The sequence below is a fragment of the Mesoplodon mirus genome (genome assembly GCF_964341445.2).
Source record: "Mesoplodon mirus genome assembly, chromosome: 3".
In the NCBI taxonomy this organism is placed as follows: Eukaryota; Metazoa; Chordata; class Mammalia; order Artiodactyla; family Ziphiidae; genus Mesoplodon; species Mesoplodon mirus.
Window position 1 is genome coordinate 188542049 of NC_138978.1, and position 17995 is coordinate 188560043.

A 17995-nucleotide genomic window follows, 5' to 3' on the forward strand; every position below is an offset into this window, starting at 1 on the left:
TAGTTTTCTTTTTTTGTGACAGCTTTGTATGGTTTTGGTATTAGGGTGATGGTTGTCTCATAGAATGAGTCTGGGAGTGTGGGAGTGTGGGAGTGTTTCTCCCTCTGCTATATTTTGGAAGCTCTTCTCTAAATGTTTGATAGAATCTGCCTGTGAAGCCATCTGGTCCGGGGCTTTGTTTGTTGGAAGATTTTTAATCACAATTTCAATTTCAGTGCTTGTGACTGGTCTGTTCATATTTTCTATTTCTTTCTGGTTCAGTCTTGGAAGGTTGTACTTTTCTAAGAAATTGTCCATTTCTTCCAGGTTGTCCATTTTATTGGCATATAATGGCTTGCAGTAGTCTCTCATGATCCTTTGTATTTCTGCAGTGGCCGTTGTTACTTCTCCTTTTTCATTTCTAATTCTTTTGATTTGAGTCTTCTCCCTTTTTTTCTTGATGAGTCTGGCTAAAGGTTTATCAATTTTGTTTATCTTCTCAAACAACCAGGTTTTAATTTTACTGATCTTTGCTATTGTTTCCTTCATTTCTTTTTCATTTATTTCTGATCTGATCTTTATGATTTCTTTCCTTCTGCTAACTTTTTGGGGCTTTTCTGTTTTTCTTTCTCTAATTGCTTTAGGTGTAAGGTTTGGTTTTTTATTTTACATTTTTCTTGTTTCTTGAGGTAGGATTATATTGCTATAAACTTCCTGCTTAGAAGTCCTTTTACTGTATCCTTTAGGTATTGGGTCATTGTTGTTTCATTGTCATTTGTTTCTAGATATTTTTTGATTTCCTCTTTGCTTTCTTCAGTGATCTCTTGGTTATTTAGTAGCATATTTTTTAGCCTCCGTGTGTTTGTATTTTTTACAGATTTTTTTCCTGTATTTGATATCTAGTCTCATAGCGTTGTGGTCAGAAAAGGTACTTGGTACGATTTCAACTTTCTTAAATTTATGGAGGCTAGGTTTGTAACCCAAGATATGATCTATCCTAGTGAATGTCCCACGAGCACTTGAGAAGAAAGTGTATTCTGTTGTTTTTCGATGGGATGTCCCATAAATATCAATTAAGTCCATCTGGTCTAATGTGTCATTTAAAGCTTGTGTTTCCTTATTTATTTTCATTTTGGTTGATCTGTCCATTGGTGAAACTGGGGTGTTGGAGTCCCCTAGTATGATTGTGTTATTGTCGATTTCCCTTTTTATGGCTCTTAGCATTTGCCTTATGTATTGAGGTGCTCCTATGTTGGGTGCGTAAAATTTATGATTGTTATATCTTCTTTTTGGATTGATCCCTTGATCATTATGTAGTGTCCTTTTTTGTCTGGTAATAGTCTTTGTTTTAAAGTCTCTTTGGTCTGATATGCGTATTGCCACTCTAGCTCTCTTTTGATTTCCCTTGGTATGGAATATCTTTTTCCATCCCCTCACTTTCAGTTTTAGGTGTCATTAGGTCTGAAATGTGTCTCTTGTAGACACCATATATATGGGTCTTGTTTTTGTATCCATTCAGCCAGTCTGTGTCTTTTGGTTGGAGCATTTAATGCATTCACATTTAAGGTTATTATCAATATGTATGTTCCTATTACCATTTCCTTAATTGTTTTGACTTGTTTGTGTAAGTCTTTTTTTTCTCTTGTGTTTCCCACTTAGAGAAGTTCCTTTAGCATTTGTTGTAAAGCTGGCTTGGTGGTGCTGAATTCTCTTAATTTTTGCTTGCCTCTAAAGGTTTTAATTTCTCCACTGAATCTGAATGAGATCTTTGCTGGGTAGAGTAATGTTGGTTGTAGGTTTTTCCTTTTCATCACTTTAAATATGTCATGCCACTCCCTTCTGGCCTGCAGTTTCTGCTGAAATATCAGCTGTTACCCTTATGGGGATTCCCTTGTATGTTATTTGTTGCTTTTCCCTTGCTGCTTTTAATATTTTTTCTTTGTATTTAATTTTTGATAGTTTGATTAATATGTGTCTTCGCATGTTTCTCCTGGGATTTTTCTTGTGTGGGACTCTCTGTGCTTCCTGGACTTGACTGACTATTTCCTTTTCCAAGTTAAGGATGTTTTCAACTATAATCACTTTGAATATTTTCTCAGACCCTTTCTTTTCCTCTTCTTCTTCTGGGACCCCTATAATTCAAATGTTGGTGCATTTAGTATTGTCCCAGATCTCTGAGACTGTCATCAATTCTTTTCCTTCTTTTTCCTTTTCTTCTCTGTGGCAGTTATTTCCACTATTCTATGTTCCAGGTCACTTATCCATTCCTCTGCCTCAGGTATTCTGCTATTGATTCCTTCTAGAGTATTTTTAATTTCATTTATTGTGGCGTTCATCATTGTTTGTTTGCTCTTTAATTCTTCTAGCTCCCCACTTAACGTTTCTTGTATTTCCTCCATTCTTTTTCCAAGATTTTGGATCACCTTTGGTATCATTACTCTGAATTCTTTTTCAGGCGGACTGCCTATTTCCTCTTCATTTGTTTGGTCTGGTGGGTTTTTGCCTTGCTCCTCCATCTGCTGTGTGTTTCTCTGTCTTCTCATTTTGCTTATCTTACTGTGTTTGGGGTCTCCTTTTCACAGTCTGCAAATTTGTAGTTCCCGTTATTTTTGGTGTCTTCCCCCAGTGGGTAAGGTTGGTTCAGTGGGTTGTGTAGGTTCCCTGGTGGAGGGGACTGGTGCCTGTGTTCTGATAGGGGGGTCTGGATCTTGTCCCTCTGGTGGGCAGGGCCATGTCTGTGTGCATTTTTTGAGGTGTCTGTGAACTTAGTATGACTTTAGCCTGCCTCTCTGCTAATGCATGGGTTTGTGTTCCTGTCTTGCTAATTGTTTGACATGGGGCGTCCAGCACTGGAGCTTGCTGGCTGTTGGGTGGAGCTGGGTCTTAGTGTTGAGATGGAGATCTCTGGGAGAACTCTCACCAATTAATATTATGTGGGGCCGGTAGGTCTTTGGTGCTCCAATGTCCTGGACTTGGCTCTCCCACCTTAGTGGCTCCGGCCTGACACCTGGCCAGAGCACCAAGACCCTGCTAGCTGCTCGGCACGAGAGAAAAGGAAAAAAACAAAACAAAACAAAAAATGAACAGACAGACCCCAAGACAAATGGTAAAAGAAAAACTAAACGGGCAAAATTACACAAAGAAACATTCACACACACTCATGAGAATAAACAACAAAAAAAGGAAGATAGCAACCAAACCGATAAACAAACCCACCAATGAAAACAAGCACTAAAAACTAAACTAAGATAAATATAAAACCAAAACCAAATCAAATGCAGAAACCAAGTCTACAATTGCTCCCAAAGTCTACCCCCTCAATTTTCAGAACATTCATTGTCTATTCAGGTATTCCACAGATGCAGGGTTTATCAAGCCAATTGTGGGGATTTAATTCGCTGCTCCTGAGGGAAATTTCCCTGCTCCACAGGGAAATTTCCCTTTCTCTTCTTTGCTCCCACAGCTCCTGGGGTTCAGCTTTGGTTTTGGCCACGCCTCTGCATGTAGGCCACACTTAGGCATCTGTTCCCTGCCCAAACAGGGGAGTGTTAAAGCAGGGCCTGATTGGGGCTCTCTTGCTCACTCAGGCCAGGGAAAGGGAGTGGTACAGTAGTCATAATTGAAATGTGGGGCGTGCCTGTGGCGGCAGAGGCCAATATGATATTGCAAAAGCCCTGAGGCCTGCTGTGTGTTCTCTCAGGGAGTTGGGCCTGGATCATGGGACCCTGGCAGTGGTGTGCTGTACAGGCTCCCGGGGGGGGGGGGTGGGTAGTGACCTGTGCTTGCACAAAGGATTCTTGGTGGTAGCAGCAGCAGCTCTAACAGTCTGTGCCTGCCTCTGGAGTCCAAGATGATATCCATGGCTTGCCCTTGTCTCTGGAGCTTGCTTAGGCAGTGCTCTGCCATCTCTGGAGCTTGTTTAGGCATTGTTCTGAATCCCTTCTCCTTGTGCACCCAGAAACAGTGGTCTCTTGCCTCTCCGGCAGGTCCAGACTTTTTCCCAGACTTCCTCTCGGCTAGCTGTGGCACACTAGCCCCCTTCAGGCTGTGTTCATGCAGCCAACCCCAGTCCTTTCCCTGGGATCTGACCTCCAAAGCCTGAGCCCCAGCTCTTAGTCCCCACCTGCCCCGGCAGGTGAGCAGACAATCCTCTCGGGCTGGTGAGTGCTGGTCGGCACCGATCCTCTGTGAGAGAATCTCTCTGCTTTGCCCTCCGCACCCCTGTTGCTGTGCTCTCCTTCGTGGCTCCGTAGCTTCCCCCCACCACCCTCAGTCTCTACCAGTGAAGGGGCTCCTAGTGTGTGGAAACTTTTCCTCCTTCACAGCTCCCTCCCAGATGTGCAGGTCCCATCCCTCTTCTTTTGTCTCTGTTTTTTCTTTTTTCTTTTGCCCTACCCAGGTTTCTGGGGAGTTTCTTGCCTTTTGGGAAGTCTGAGGTCTTCTGTCAGCATTCAGTAGCTGTTCTGTAGGAGCTGTGCCACATGTAGACGTATTTTTGATGTATTTGTGGGGAGGAAGCTGATCTCCACATCTTACTCCTCCGCCATCTTGAAGGTCTCTCTGATAAATAACTTTTAAAAACAAATATTATCTGTTCCTTGAAAACTCATGATTTAATGAATTGATAGAGCTCTGTTAATTAGTTTATGGGGTTTTTTTGCTAGAAGTATAAATTAATATAAATTATTTCAATATAAATTATTTGCCTTCTTTTAATTTTTATATGTGTAAAGCTTTGAGAAAAGTTGTTCCAACATATCAATAAACAATAGGAAAGAAAAAAATTTTTAAGCAATATCATCAGATTTTTATTACAAGCAAAATATAATTGCATGGTGTTCCATCTTTAAAAGTTACATTAAATCTTCTATTTGATAATGATGCCATCCTTTGCCAATTTTGATGAAATAAAACATTAGGAACTAACTGATCTGGAAAAGTATTTGTTACCTAGTCATATGGATCATTCATTTTCTGGGAATTTTACTAAAAAGTTACTACCAAGATTTTGTAACTTTTAATTACTACTGTTACCCTTTCACTCAAATGTACCTTGCTTGATATGTTAAATTCATAAGGGGTTGAAGAAATTGGAATATCATTAATTTCAATATGTATTTGCTCACACTTCTTATGAATTACTTTTTGTCATATGTTTTAAATATATTTTATTAATAATTTGGAGTTGTAGATATGGATATTTCAGTTGTTTTTTTTAAAAAATATCTGTTCTGTACCCTAATTGGCAAAGCCAGACAGACAAGCAGGTAAATCCAGCTTACTCACTGCCAGAAAACATTTCATTTCATTTGTTTTCAGTCAAAATCAGTGTGTTAATGTGTAATGCATCTCTCTGACATCTCATTTATTAATGTCAATTCCGATGTTAAGTCATGGAATTCTTTCTGACTTTGTTGCCTAATGCTGTAGCTTCAATAATTCTTATTGATGCTTTCTTTGCTCTGATAAAATTCTACTTCAGGAGTAATTCTTCTTCTTCTACAAGAGTAGAGGTTTGGAAGAAGAAGGTCAATACTGAAAAACTCTTATAATTCTAGATTCCTCTCAGTAATAGAGCTGAATTCAGAAGATCTCCAAACGGGTCAAACACTGATTCGAATGCTTCACCTTGTGCTTACAAACAAAACAGGAGACACTAACTCTTTCTCTCTTTCCTTCTTTCTCTCTCTCTGTATATATATATATATATATATATATATATATATATATATATATATATATATACACACACACACACACACACACACACACACACACACACACACAATATGTCATCTATGTCTATATCCATCTATCCATAAAACCAACCAATTTACTATACAACTATATAACTAACTAACTATGAAAGACACAAAGACCTCTGGTGGTACCTTAATAAAAGATTCTTCAGAGACACAAGTTTTTCCAATTGCCCCATATAGTGATCCAGAGTTTTTTATACCCTTTAAAGAAATGTATCATGGTAAGTTTATTCCAGAATTTGTGAATGCTTTGCACTCTTTTTCAAAGTGGAGAAGAGCTACTATTAAAGGCAGATTGAAAGGTGAATCAACCTGATACTTGTACTATAAGTACAGATGAAATTTAAGAAAGAGTACAGGGAAATTGAGGGTCTCAATATTGATTTCCTAATGTTATGTTTGGAAGGATCTTTGTTCATTGGGGTACAAATATAGTTGCAATAGACAAGTGAAAATATAGGCCTAGCAAAAGGTGAAAGAGATGCAGGTTTCTACCTTACAAAAATTGAGGAGAGTAGAAATAGTAGTTATATAAGGAGTATTGATTCATTTATTTCTTGTGTTAATTTTTCTTCAAAGAAGACTGGAGGCTGAAGTTTTGTGTTTATAATATAATATTTTAAAAACTGAACATAGTGATTCACAAAGAGTAAAAATCAATAAATAGTGTTAATAAATAAAATTTAATAATAAATCAATTGAAATAAACATATTTGATATAAACATTCTTTGTCTTTTTCTATTAAAGTTAATACTCTGATGGAAAGTTAATACATACATTTAAAAAGGAGTGACTAGTAGAGAATTACAAGTAATATTGATAGATTGGGTTTCTATTTAAATTAGAGAAAATACTTCAGTAACTGTAAATCTAAAATTGACAATGATAAATTGGATAGCATTTAAAGTCTAAAACTATTAAGTGCTTTCTTTGTGATTTTTATACAATTTAAAAATGAATGAAATTCATTTATTATTTAGGGTAAATTTAAATAACCTGATGCCATTACATTTTTTTAGATGGAAAATTTGAGGAAAAATGGCATAATTTCTGAAACTTTTAAGCATTTTTATGTAAAACTGAATAATGTAAATACAGATCTAACTTCTGCAATTAAAAAAGGTAGACTAGAAAGAACAACTCAAAACTACCCCTTTGATCAGTCAACTTAATTTAGATGATCTGTCATCACAAAGACATTTCTGAACTTATTCAACTAGTATGTGTTTTAACATGTGGATTCATAACCTTTTCCTGCCTGTATGAATGAGTGATATACACATCCTTATAACCAGTTAAGATAATATGTATTTGTTAAAATTATTATTTTAAAAAGTCCTCTATTGAATTATCTCACAAAATACAGTAACAGAAAGAAGATGATAAATTACCTTTATCACATAATGTATCTTTATAAATGAAATAATGCAAGTATTTTGTTAATATATTCTTAAGTATATTTCTGTTTGTCAGAAGAGAAATGAAGCCTTAATTATCATATTAGGTTATATTTAAAATGTCAAACGTTCACATCACAGTATGCATAAATATGGTTACGATTTTTTTTGTTTGTTTGTTTTGTTTTTTTTTTGTTTTGTTTTTTTTGCGGTACGCGGGCCTCTCACTGTTGTGGCTTCTCCCGTTGCGGAGCACAGGCTCCGGACGCGCAGGCTCAGCGGCCATGGCTCACGGGCCCAGCCGCTCCGCGGCATGTGGGATCTTCCCGGACCGGGGCACGAACCCGTGTCCCCTGCATCGGCAGGCGGACTCTCAACCACTGCGCCACCAGGGAAGCCCTATGGTTACGATTTTTATCAGAATCTATAAGGAAGAAGTCAAAGCTCAGGGAGACCTATGGAAAAACTGCTACTTACTGAGACAATGATTACTGTATGGAAAAAAATATTATCACAATACATTTTCAATTATTATTGATTACTTATTTTAAGAAGTAAAGTGAATTTTGACATTCCCTTCATCTGGTCTAGAATGTTCTTAGCAGTCAAAAATTAGGAGATTAGCCTTTTAAGAGAACTCTAAAAGCCTAGTACTGCACATACAGCTTGAAAGAAAGAAACAAACAGAGAGAGAGGGAGGGAGCGAGGGAGGAAGGAAGGAAGAGAGAAGAAAGAAATCACAACTGGATAACTGTCATGCAGGCTCATAGAGAATTAATGAAATTTTACCTACATACCTTGCAACTGAATCTTATTCTCAGGACTCTGAACCAGAACAGAACTGACAGAATCTAGGTTGTCATAGTTACTGCAGCCAAGAGGACCCGTCCGTGTTTCTGTTACCTAAAGAACAAAACATCAACTTTATTTTATATACCAGACTTTACCGTGTTCTTTCCATTCAATGTAGTTGTCACACACTGACATTATACATCTGACAGTAAACATCACCAAAAGGTCTAGGATCTGATACACACCAACAGTACACCTAAGCACAGAGGAGACAAATGATGCCCTTTATCTTCAATTCCATTTCCTTCTCTTTGGCCAGTCATCAATCTTCAGAGAAAATAATGGAAGCCCTCTTTGGTCAACAACATCCTTCATGTAAGCTCACTGATTTTACCCAAGATAAGACAGAGCATGCTTTTAGGTAGAGAGCAAGTCTGACTCATATGAGAATTGTTTTTTGTTTGTTTAACTTTCTTCAATAAATCAAAACCATTTACCAGGCTATGGTCTAAAGACTGATATTATTATTTTATTCTTCTACTTAAAAATCTATAATTTCCCATTCTTTTATGGTGGTATCAATGTCTAAACTCTTCTGCTTGGCTTCCATCTGCCCCACTTCTCCCAGCAGGCAGGCGATCTTGCTGTCCAGCTGGACTTTGTTAATTCTATGCCTTTGTTTATATAACATCCTTCACCTTATCCCACCTTTCTCCTTTTGGACTAATTGGTTTTCTCTATCCTCAAGATCAACCTCATGTTCAAACACCCACACAAAGTAGTCCCTAATGATTCCCACTTGTATTACTTCACCATTTCTACAAAGTTATGGTTTGCAGGGCCCAACCTTAGCACTTAATTATGGAATCACATATTGCAGAGTAATTTTTTTCCCATGGGTGTCTTGGATGGATGGTATCAGGAGATGAGGAGGCATTTAATCAATTATGTCAGACTGGAAATTTGTCCTGAGGATATATTTTTTTAAAACCAAACATTTTAAAGCAGAGAAGTATTGTAATCATTTTTGTGTTTTAAGAAGATATTCACAACAACCAGAATAGTTTGCAAAACATCATTCAGCTCATTTTATTTCGCAGTTCACAGCCACATAATGGCTTCCCATCTAGCTCAGGGTAAAAGCCAGAGCCCTTTTCCATGGCTAAAAAGATGCCCTATTTTCCAGCTCCCTGTTACCTCTCTGAACTCATCTCTCTTCCACTTTTCCTTATTTACTCCACTCCAAGAACACTGGCTTCTTTGCTGTTTCCCCAACACATGCTAGCTATCCTCCTGCTTCATGATTTTTGACTTGCTGTTCCCGAACCTGGAATATTCTTCCAGGTTCTAAGCTCACTTGTTCACTTTCTTCAAGTTTTTGTTCAAATGTCTCTCTCTCTGGACTTCTTGGACTAACCTATTTTAAATGAATATACCTTCCCACATTTCCCTCTTCCAACCATTATTTCCTTTGCTCCTTACATTGTTCTATCTTTTCCACAGTGGTTTTCAGCTTCTAACATGCTGTATAATTTACTCACTTAACATGATTACGGTCAACACCTCTTATTAGAACGCAAGCTCCACAAGTGCAGAGAATATTGCCTATTTGTTTACTGAAGTATTCACAGAACGTATTATTTTCTGGTATAAACCCATAGGTATTAATATTAAGACAAAGAGAAGCAGAGAGTGTGAGGGGAAAACCAAACCAAGGAAGATGTTAAGGCCATTATCAAGATGATGAAGGCCTCAATGCAGCAGTGGCAATATGATTTATCTGAAGAAGATGGATTTTGAAAAACAATTAGAATGGGCAAGATTATGAAACATTGAAAATGTACATGATGGAAGGAGGGAAATGCAACAGAAGTTTCTGGCATAAGTGATAACATTAAGATATGGGGCAAAGAAGCTCCACTGTGAAGAGAATGTAAGGAAGCCTGGTTTTGATTATTTTGACTCTGAGTTGAATAACACTCTTAGTTGGAAACATCCCGTAGAAGAAGTGACAATGTAGATATATTTCTTAGAAGTTACCTCGAAGATGGGATTACTATTTTAGGAATCAAAAACTTATAGGTGATAATCAAAGATAGGGTGATGGACACTTTAGCTCAGATGCATGGAGGGAATGCATAGTTGTATCATGACAATTCTACCATATTTTCTAAACAATGAGTCCATTAGAATAACCGAGATTGGCTATGAGCACACAGCAACAATTGGGAATGTGATTTACTCTAACACCACATTGACTGTGTAGTCCTCTAATGCTGTCTTCCAGTGGTGACACAGAATATCCCTTATTTTGTTCAGGAAAATAATTTCTGATGTTGATATATGTCACATACATGCATGTGCATGTATACGTGTGTATGGTTAATATTAAATATAAATGATTAATCACAAATGAGTAAAAGGAAGATTAAGGCACCAAAGGAAATATTTAGAATTTAAGATCATTTAAATCTTCATCTTGTCCTATCAAGTAGCTTAACTATTTTCCCCAACACACACAAATGTATACACACCACATTAATGTAAAGGAATTCCAATGTCTGTCATTTTTAAGGAAGTTTTCTAAATAGAAGTGGCTTAAAGCACATACTCATTGACATAAGAGATCTTAGAAATTGGTATGCAATCTCCTGAACACTTAACCGTTGAAAGAGGATAAATAGTATTGTTTTATCTCATTACAGACAGTGCCTTATATTCAGTTACTGTGTTCTTGAGAATAAATGCAGGAGATTTAAATAACAGTCTTATAAATTTAGAGGTTTGAATATCTCTATCTACCTCTATAGCTATAGATCATTTTATTCCCTTACCTTTCACAGCATACAATAATAAAATATAGTATATCCTACTGATGACTTAATTTTGCTCTTTACCATTCACAGCTGACTTCACTGATCATTGTCCGATTTAATATAAAAATTCACAAACTCTAGCACATTCAATGAGGCAAATCCATTTTTCCAATTGTATTATATTTTAAGAACTTTACATGTCAGCATTAATAAATGTGTCAATACTTATTTTGTATGTTCATTACTAGTGAAAGGAATAAAATGAAAAGTAATAAAAACTAACTTATTGTACAAATAAGTTCTAGAGAGATTTTAACTCTACCAAAAAATGAATTATGTCATTGTGCCACAAAGAGCTTGAACTTTTGTTCATCAGCTGACAGATTAACATCTGATTTTGGGGTCTCCATATATAATGTAACAAAGGAAGAGTTATTAAATAGCTAAATTTAAAAATGATTAAGGGCTTCCCTGGTGGTGCAGTGGTTGGGAATCCGCCTGCCAATGCAGGGGACACAGGTTGAAGCCCTGGTCCGGGAAGATCCCACATGCCACGGAGCAGCTAAGCCCGTGAGTCACAACTACTGAGCCTGCGCTCTGGAGCCCACGAGCCACAACTACTGAAGCCCATGTGCCTAGAGCCCGTGCTCTGCAATGAGAAGCCACTGCAATGAGAAGCCCACCACGGCAACGAAGAGTAGCCCCCGCTCGCCGCAACTAGAGAAAGCCTGCATGCAGCAAGCAAGACCCGATGCAGCCAAAAATAATAAATAAATAATTGATTAATTTAAAAAAGAACTCTAAAAAAAATGATTAAGACTGACAATAACCCAGTACTGATAGCATTCAGTGTTTTGATAAATGACATATAGAATGAGAAAAAACATTTTTCTTCACTTATCTCTTAGTGAGAAGATGTTGAAACAGGGAACACTGTTTTTAGGATATAAAAATGATGTTCTTTCTGAGGTGTTACATTGATTTGTGGTTTTATCTGAATATTATGAGGAAAATTAATGTTCTAGAGGGGCTGGGAAATTGAAAAGGGGAGTGGAATGTACAGAAATGGAAGACATGGCTAGGCCAGCTGTGGAATGTAAATTCAAAACTTTTCAAAATGTATTTAGCACAAATTTGTATTCAAAATGTAACAAATGTGCTCTTCTCTAATTGACCACTTATGTGAACTGTGTTTAAATATATTGTTAAAATTCAGAAAGGATATTAAAAGTATAGTAAATGAAAAAAAAGAATTATAACCAATATGCTTCAGAAGGAGAGAAAATGGAATGATATAAAATGCTCAATTAAAACTACAGAAGGCAGACAAAGAGTGGAGGACAAAAAGAAGGAACAAAGAACAAGGGCAACAAATAGAAAACATTAATGAATATGGGAGATATTAATGCAGCTATATCAATAATCACTTGCAACATCCACACATCAATTAAAAGACAGAAATTGTCAGAACGGAGCAAAAAACAAGGCCAAGCTATAGACTGTCCACAAGGAACCCACTTTAAATCTACATATAGATTAAAAGTAAATAAATGGAGAAAAATATACGATTCTAACACTAATCAAAACAAAGTAAGAGTATAATTACATAACTATCTTAATTACAGACAGAGCAGACTTTGAAGCTAGTAAAGTAACAAGGGATAAAGAAGGACATCACACAATGATGAAAATGTCAACTCTCCAAGAAGATATAATAATACTTAATATGTATGTGCCTAACAACAGTGCATCAAACTATATGAGGCAAAAATTAATAGAATTGTAAAAAGAAATGGATGAATCCAATAGCTTAGTTGGAAATTTCAACACCCTTCTATTAGAAATGGACAGGTCCAACAGGCAGAAATGTAAGTAAACCTTACTTACAACTTACTGTTGTAAACCAACAGTAAGATGGCAACAGCAATACTTAAAAAAACACTTGACAAACAGACAACATTAGCATCTAGATCACGAAGCTCTGCAATTTCCTTATCAGGGAATTTAAAAGAACAATGAGGTAGCATTATCCATTCCCAAATGTCTTAAAATAGTATAATGATAGAATATGCCAAGTGCTGATAATAATGAAGAAGAAGTGTAATTCTCATACACTGCAGCTGGGAGTGTAAATTAGTACCACCACTTACATTTTAGAAAATTCTTTGAAACTATCTACATAAGCAGATGGAGGCAAATCTTATGAGCCCGACCTACAGCCAACAAAAATATGAACATGTGTGTAACCTAAAGACACATGCAAATAGGTTCATAGCAACACCATTCTCAGTAATCCCTAACAGAAAAAAAATCAAAATGTTAATCAATAATTCAATGTATAAGTAAATTGAGGATTTGAATACTGTACCACAAAAATAATAAATTAAAGTCAATGGCACAGAATAATTTGAATGAATCTCACAAATATAATGTTAAGTGAAATAAGCCACATGTATTATGCTTCCTCCAATATGAAGTTCAAAGTCAGAAAAAAATAATTTATGATGTTACAAGCCAGGATGGTGGTAACACTTTGTGAATAGAAGTTATAGTAGAGGATATAGGGGGACTTCTTGAATTCTGGTAATGTTCTGTGTTTTATATAGATGATGGAAGCTCAAATGTGTTCCAATCTCAATACTATGATTGTGCACTTTTCTGTATATATGTTATATATCAGTAAAACATTTACCAATAAAAGTTGGTTAATATTATTCTCTTCATGAATTACATCAGGGCAGGTACCATGTCATCTACATCTACATCTGTATGGATATCTATGTATCTATCTATCTACCTATCAATTTATATATCTGTCTGTCATCTATCTATCCATCAGTCATCTATTTATACTACAATACTAGCTTGGATCTTTGCACATGTATCCTTTCAAATTATTATTATAATGTGATTTTGTAAAAAAAAATGTTAAAATCTGACACTGAGTGATTGTGAAAAACAAATGACTTATTTTTAGATTATTAACATAATAGCTTACTTAATCAAATCAAATCCCCTTTTAACCTTAAAATCTTAAAATATCATATTTATTTTATCTTTTTTTCAAGGCCACAATTATGCCTATTCTATAATTGCAGATATGCACATGATAAATCAATTCTATATATTAGGCACTAACTTATAGATTAATCATTCATTTTTATTTTGTAGTTACTCATAATTCCAAAATATATACTTATCTCTGATAAAAAGAAAATAGCCCTTTCCTAATAATCTCATCTATAGGTAAAACAATAAAATTATGATTATATAAGTAAACTAATTAAATATTCCATTTTTCCTAATGGGAATTAATTTTTAGGTTTACTTTGGTTAAAAGTTTTGAAATCCTTTGCAAATAAATCATTGTTTGATATTAAAAAGATAAGAGTTTACTGAATTTCTATAATTAATACTCAAAACAGAAACCCTAATAATGACAACAGTATCAGAAAAAGACACCATGGGTCTATTTGGAAAGACTTCTGAAAGCAACGATGTTTTAAACAAAATTAAAAGCACTATTTCCCAAGAGTAGAACGTTATTTGAGAGAGTAAATATACTAAGAATCAGGAGACTGAAACCCTCAAGATATTTTAATATCTTACTCCTTTTTCTTATCACAAAATTTTCTTTGTTTCAATATGGCAATTATAAAATTACAATCATCTGCTTCCTTTTTTTTTTTTTTTTACTTATTTAACTGTAAACTCCCTATTCGTAGTTAAACACAGTACCTGGCACGTGGTAGAAATTCAATAATTGTGAACCAAATTGGTGGATAAATATTTACCTTTTAGTTAGAAGTCTTTATTTAAAAATACTTTAACATTTTTGAAAACCTGTTGAAGAAAATGGAGCAGTGCTAGCATATATAAATTGTAGAGCTATCGGGAGTCTTAGAAATCATCTAGCCTCACCATCTCATTACACAAATGAGGTATCTGGAACCTAGGGAAGTTTTACCATCTCCCTATCACATAAGTGAAATGAGAGCTGCAACTGGTCTTGAACCTCCTGACTTATAAATCATATACCCATTCCAAATATCATATTGGCTTTCCAAGCTCTAGACTTAACGTTTTTGAAACTTTGCTTGTCTTAATCGATCTTACTCATTCTGTCTCTCTCTTTCACTCTCTCTACCAATAAAGTTACAACAAAGCACAATTTAATTAGTCTGGATTGAGGTACAAGTCAATTAGAATGGTGTAGTATCTTGGTCATTCTCATGAACAATAAATATTGCTATGAATGTGCAGTCAATATAACTTTGATGGGAAGCCAAATGAGTTAGTTTTTATTCTAAGTATTAATTTATTAATGCTTTGAAATATAACTTCCCACATATTCTTAAATTACTCTAGCCCAGACGTCTGAAAAGGAAAATACAAGTGTTGATTAGTTTCTACTATGTCATAAAACACTATGCTTGTTCTGTTCCTACACATATAGGATCTTTTACCATTGCATATGGTTAAATCTATCAAACTAACAAAAAGCTTTAGAACATGTTGATACCAAAAAAATGTAATTTTGTATATATAAATGTATATATATATAGTATATGTTATAATTGATTATATGTGATAATTATATCATATGATATAATACTTAAACATACAATTTTATGTATGCAACTATATAAATTTTAGATATTATAATATATAAACTATAGTTAAGTATATATGATAACTATATCATATGGTATTGATATTACATATGATAATTATAAATTGTATATAATTAGAAATTAAATACATATATAACATCTGTTTCTTTCAAATGTGAATATTGAGTTAAAAGATATTTTACCATTTTTTTCTTCTGCCAGTCATTAATTTTTATTTCAAAATTTTACTAAGCACTTAACATCAAACTTCAGTTCAATATAGTTATATTTCTTTATCCTGCTGCAATATTTCTTGGCCTTAATATTTAATTAGAAATGAATTTTCAAACACATTGTTAACTATAAGAAGCATATAAAAATATTCATATTGGAATGAATATATCAGTAGCAAAGACTTCCTTAATTTTTTAAATTACTTTACTACTTATAACAGTTTTTTGGGAAAAGTGCAAGAAAAGTGCATGTAAAATGTATGTTCTCAAGTGAAAAATACAAAAGTATATCAATGCTAAATTTCCTTGCATCTCCACACAATAATACACATGACAGTACATTATTCACAATTAATATCATGATTTAAAATATATTTGACACTGTCAATGTTTCTTGAACCTGCTCCAACAATTTAATGGAAGTTTAAAATAGTACATGAGATACAATCAGTGCTCAGATGACTCATATCTTTCCATGAAAATCACAAACATGAAACAAAAATAAATTCAATGTAAAGGAGCAGTACCATTGTTGAATTATTTATCTATGCAAATGACTTTATATTGAAAATTATTTCCCCTAATTCAATTCCCCTTAGTTTCAATAGATAACACACTTTCAACTATTAGAATCATAGATTTATAGGATTGTGGGGTTTTTTTGACATTTTAAAAAATTGAAGTATAGCTGAAGAATTGTATTCTTAAAAGCTATCTAGAGTTTATTCTAGGGAAGAACAGTGATACTTTAAATGTGAGGATAAAAAGTATAATTATAAACTATATTAAGTTATGCATATAAATTATAAAATATAAGGAATGAGAAACAATGTAGATAAAATATAATATGTAAAATAAACTATTAAGTTTTGAGGAGAGTAATACAAAACACATGGCACACATTTAATTTAGGGAGAAAACAGAGTATGTCTTCTTGGAGAGCAATTGCTTCAGTGCAATTTCCACTTATACTAGCTACTGTGAGTCCAGGCATGTCTACAATGATTGACCTATTTTCTCATGCCCTACAAATTATCCTCTATCAAAATAACACACATGTACATGACCCACAATCACCCACAGGTAAACCTGTTGAGAAAGACTGTGTGTGCCCTCTGAGCGCACGTTAAAATACAAAATTGCACAGGAAGCTAGAAAAGAGTTTTCTCAGGTTCTTAAAGTGTCTATTCAGTGTCATATGGAATAAGGTGAACTGGACACAGTTTAGTCAGAAGAAGTCCAAATAACATCAGGACTCCTTTATGCTTAAACCATGGTTATCATGGAATTTAAATGTGTGGCACCTGACTGGTCTTGGAGAGGTCGAATCTATATGCTCACCCTTACAGATGTTATTTTGATTTATTTTTTAAATAACACAAAGCTTAAGATAACAGCAATTTTAAGAAAACTCTATAGCAAAAAAAAGAAAAAGATTTCATTAGATTTCTTTCTTTTTTTTTTTTTTTTGGCTTTCTGGGTCTTTTATTTGTACCCATGTATGTCTGTCACCCCCATGAATGGGCCCAGGAGAATCAACTGACCTCCTAGAACACTTCATGCAGTGAGGGGATGGGGTGAAGAAAGAAAGAAGGAAGTGATTCTGATGCAGGGGTCACCCTCCACCCCTCCTCACTGGTGCAGTTGGGCGGGGAGAAGGGAGGACCTGATTGTCCTGGTGGCTCAGCATTGCGGGAGACTGGGGGCAGGTGTGGAGGAGGAAGGGCCAGGCTGAAGGCTGGGCTGTTGCTGTCTTCTCCCACCGTTCACTCTGGGCTTGGGTTTGCCATGGCTTCCTTTGGTCCAAGTTTTGGCCTGGTGCTTAGTCTTGTGTCCTGTCTGGCTATTGGCCCAGAGGCCTTTTTATGCTGCTGCTGCTGCAGGGCCAGCTGCGTGACCCAGATTCTCAGTAGCCTCATGTAGGCCAGCGAGCAGAACGCCCACTGCTGGCAGTACGCCTCCGGGGTCTGGAAGGCCAGGCCCAGGCGTTCCCCCACAGTACGGTAGCAGCCTTTAGCCGTCTGGAAGCCTTTCCAAGTCAGGCCCTCTTGGATCATGGTGGCTGCCAGCCCGTAGCCCACACCCACACAGACTTCATCAGACTGAACACTGGATCTATCAGGAACCCCATGGGCTGCATTCCATTCAGAGCTCCCGTGGCCCCTCCTGCAAAGGCCTGGACATTGAACTCAAAGATAGTTTGGAGAGCACGGACCACATGTGGGGTAGGAAATACCTCACTGTCTCCTTCTCCTAGGCCACTGGCCCTAAGGAACCACTGGCTAGCACACTGGTCAGACATGATGCTATAGGACTGAGGCTGAGCACTGTATAGTTGTAATAGTGGCTACTCCACAGCAGTCTCTCATAGGCCTCCTGGCCCCAGCTAAGGATGGAAGAAA

At 35.8% G+C, this 17995-nt stretch overlaps 1 protein-coding gene across 3 annotated transcripts in view; it reads right to left on the minus strand.

Annotated features, from left to right (window-relative positions):
• The window catches only part of BRINP3 (BMP/retinoic acid inducible neural specific 3), a gene marked incomplete at its 5' end in the record, with an annotated part of 413860 nt that overhangs the window by 147302 nt on the left and 248563 nt on the right, over window positions 1–17995 (minus strand). For all 3 annotated transcript variants that reach the window (XM_082615798.1, XM_082615797.1, XM_082615799.1), the window contains one exon: window positions 7937–8042. In XM_082615798.1, coding sequence (XP_082471924.1) covers window positions 7937–8042 — 106 coding nt within the window. The remainder of the gene's footprint in view (window positions 1–7936; window positions 8043–17995) is intronic.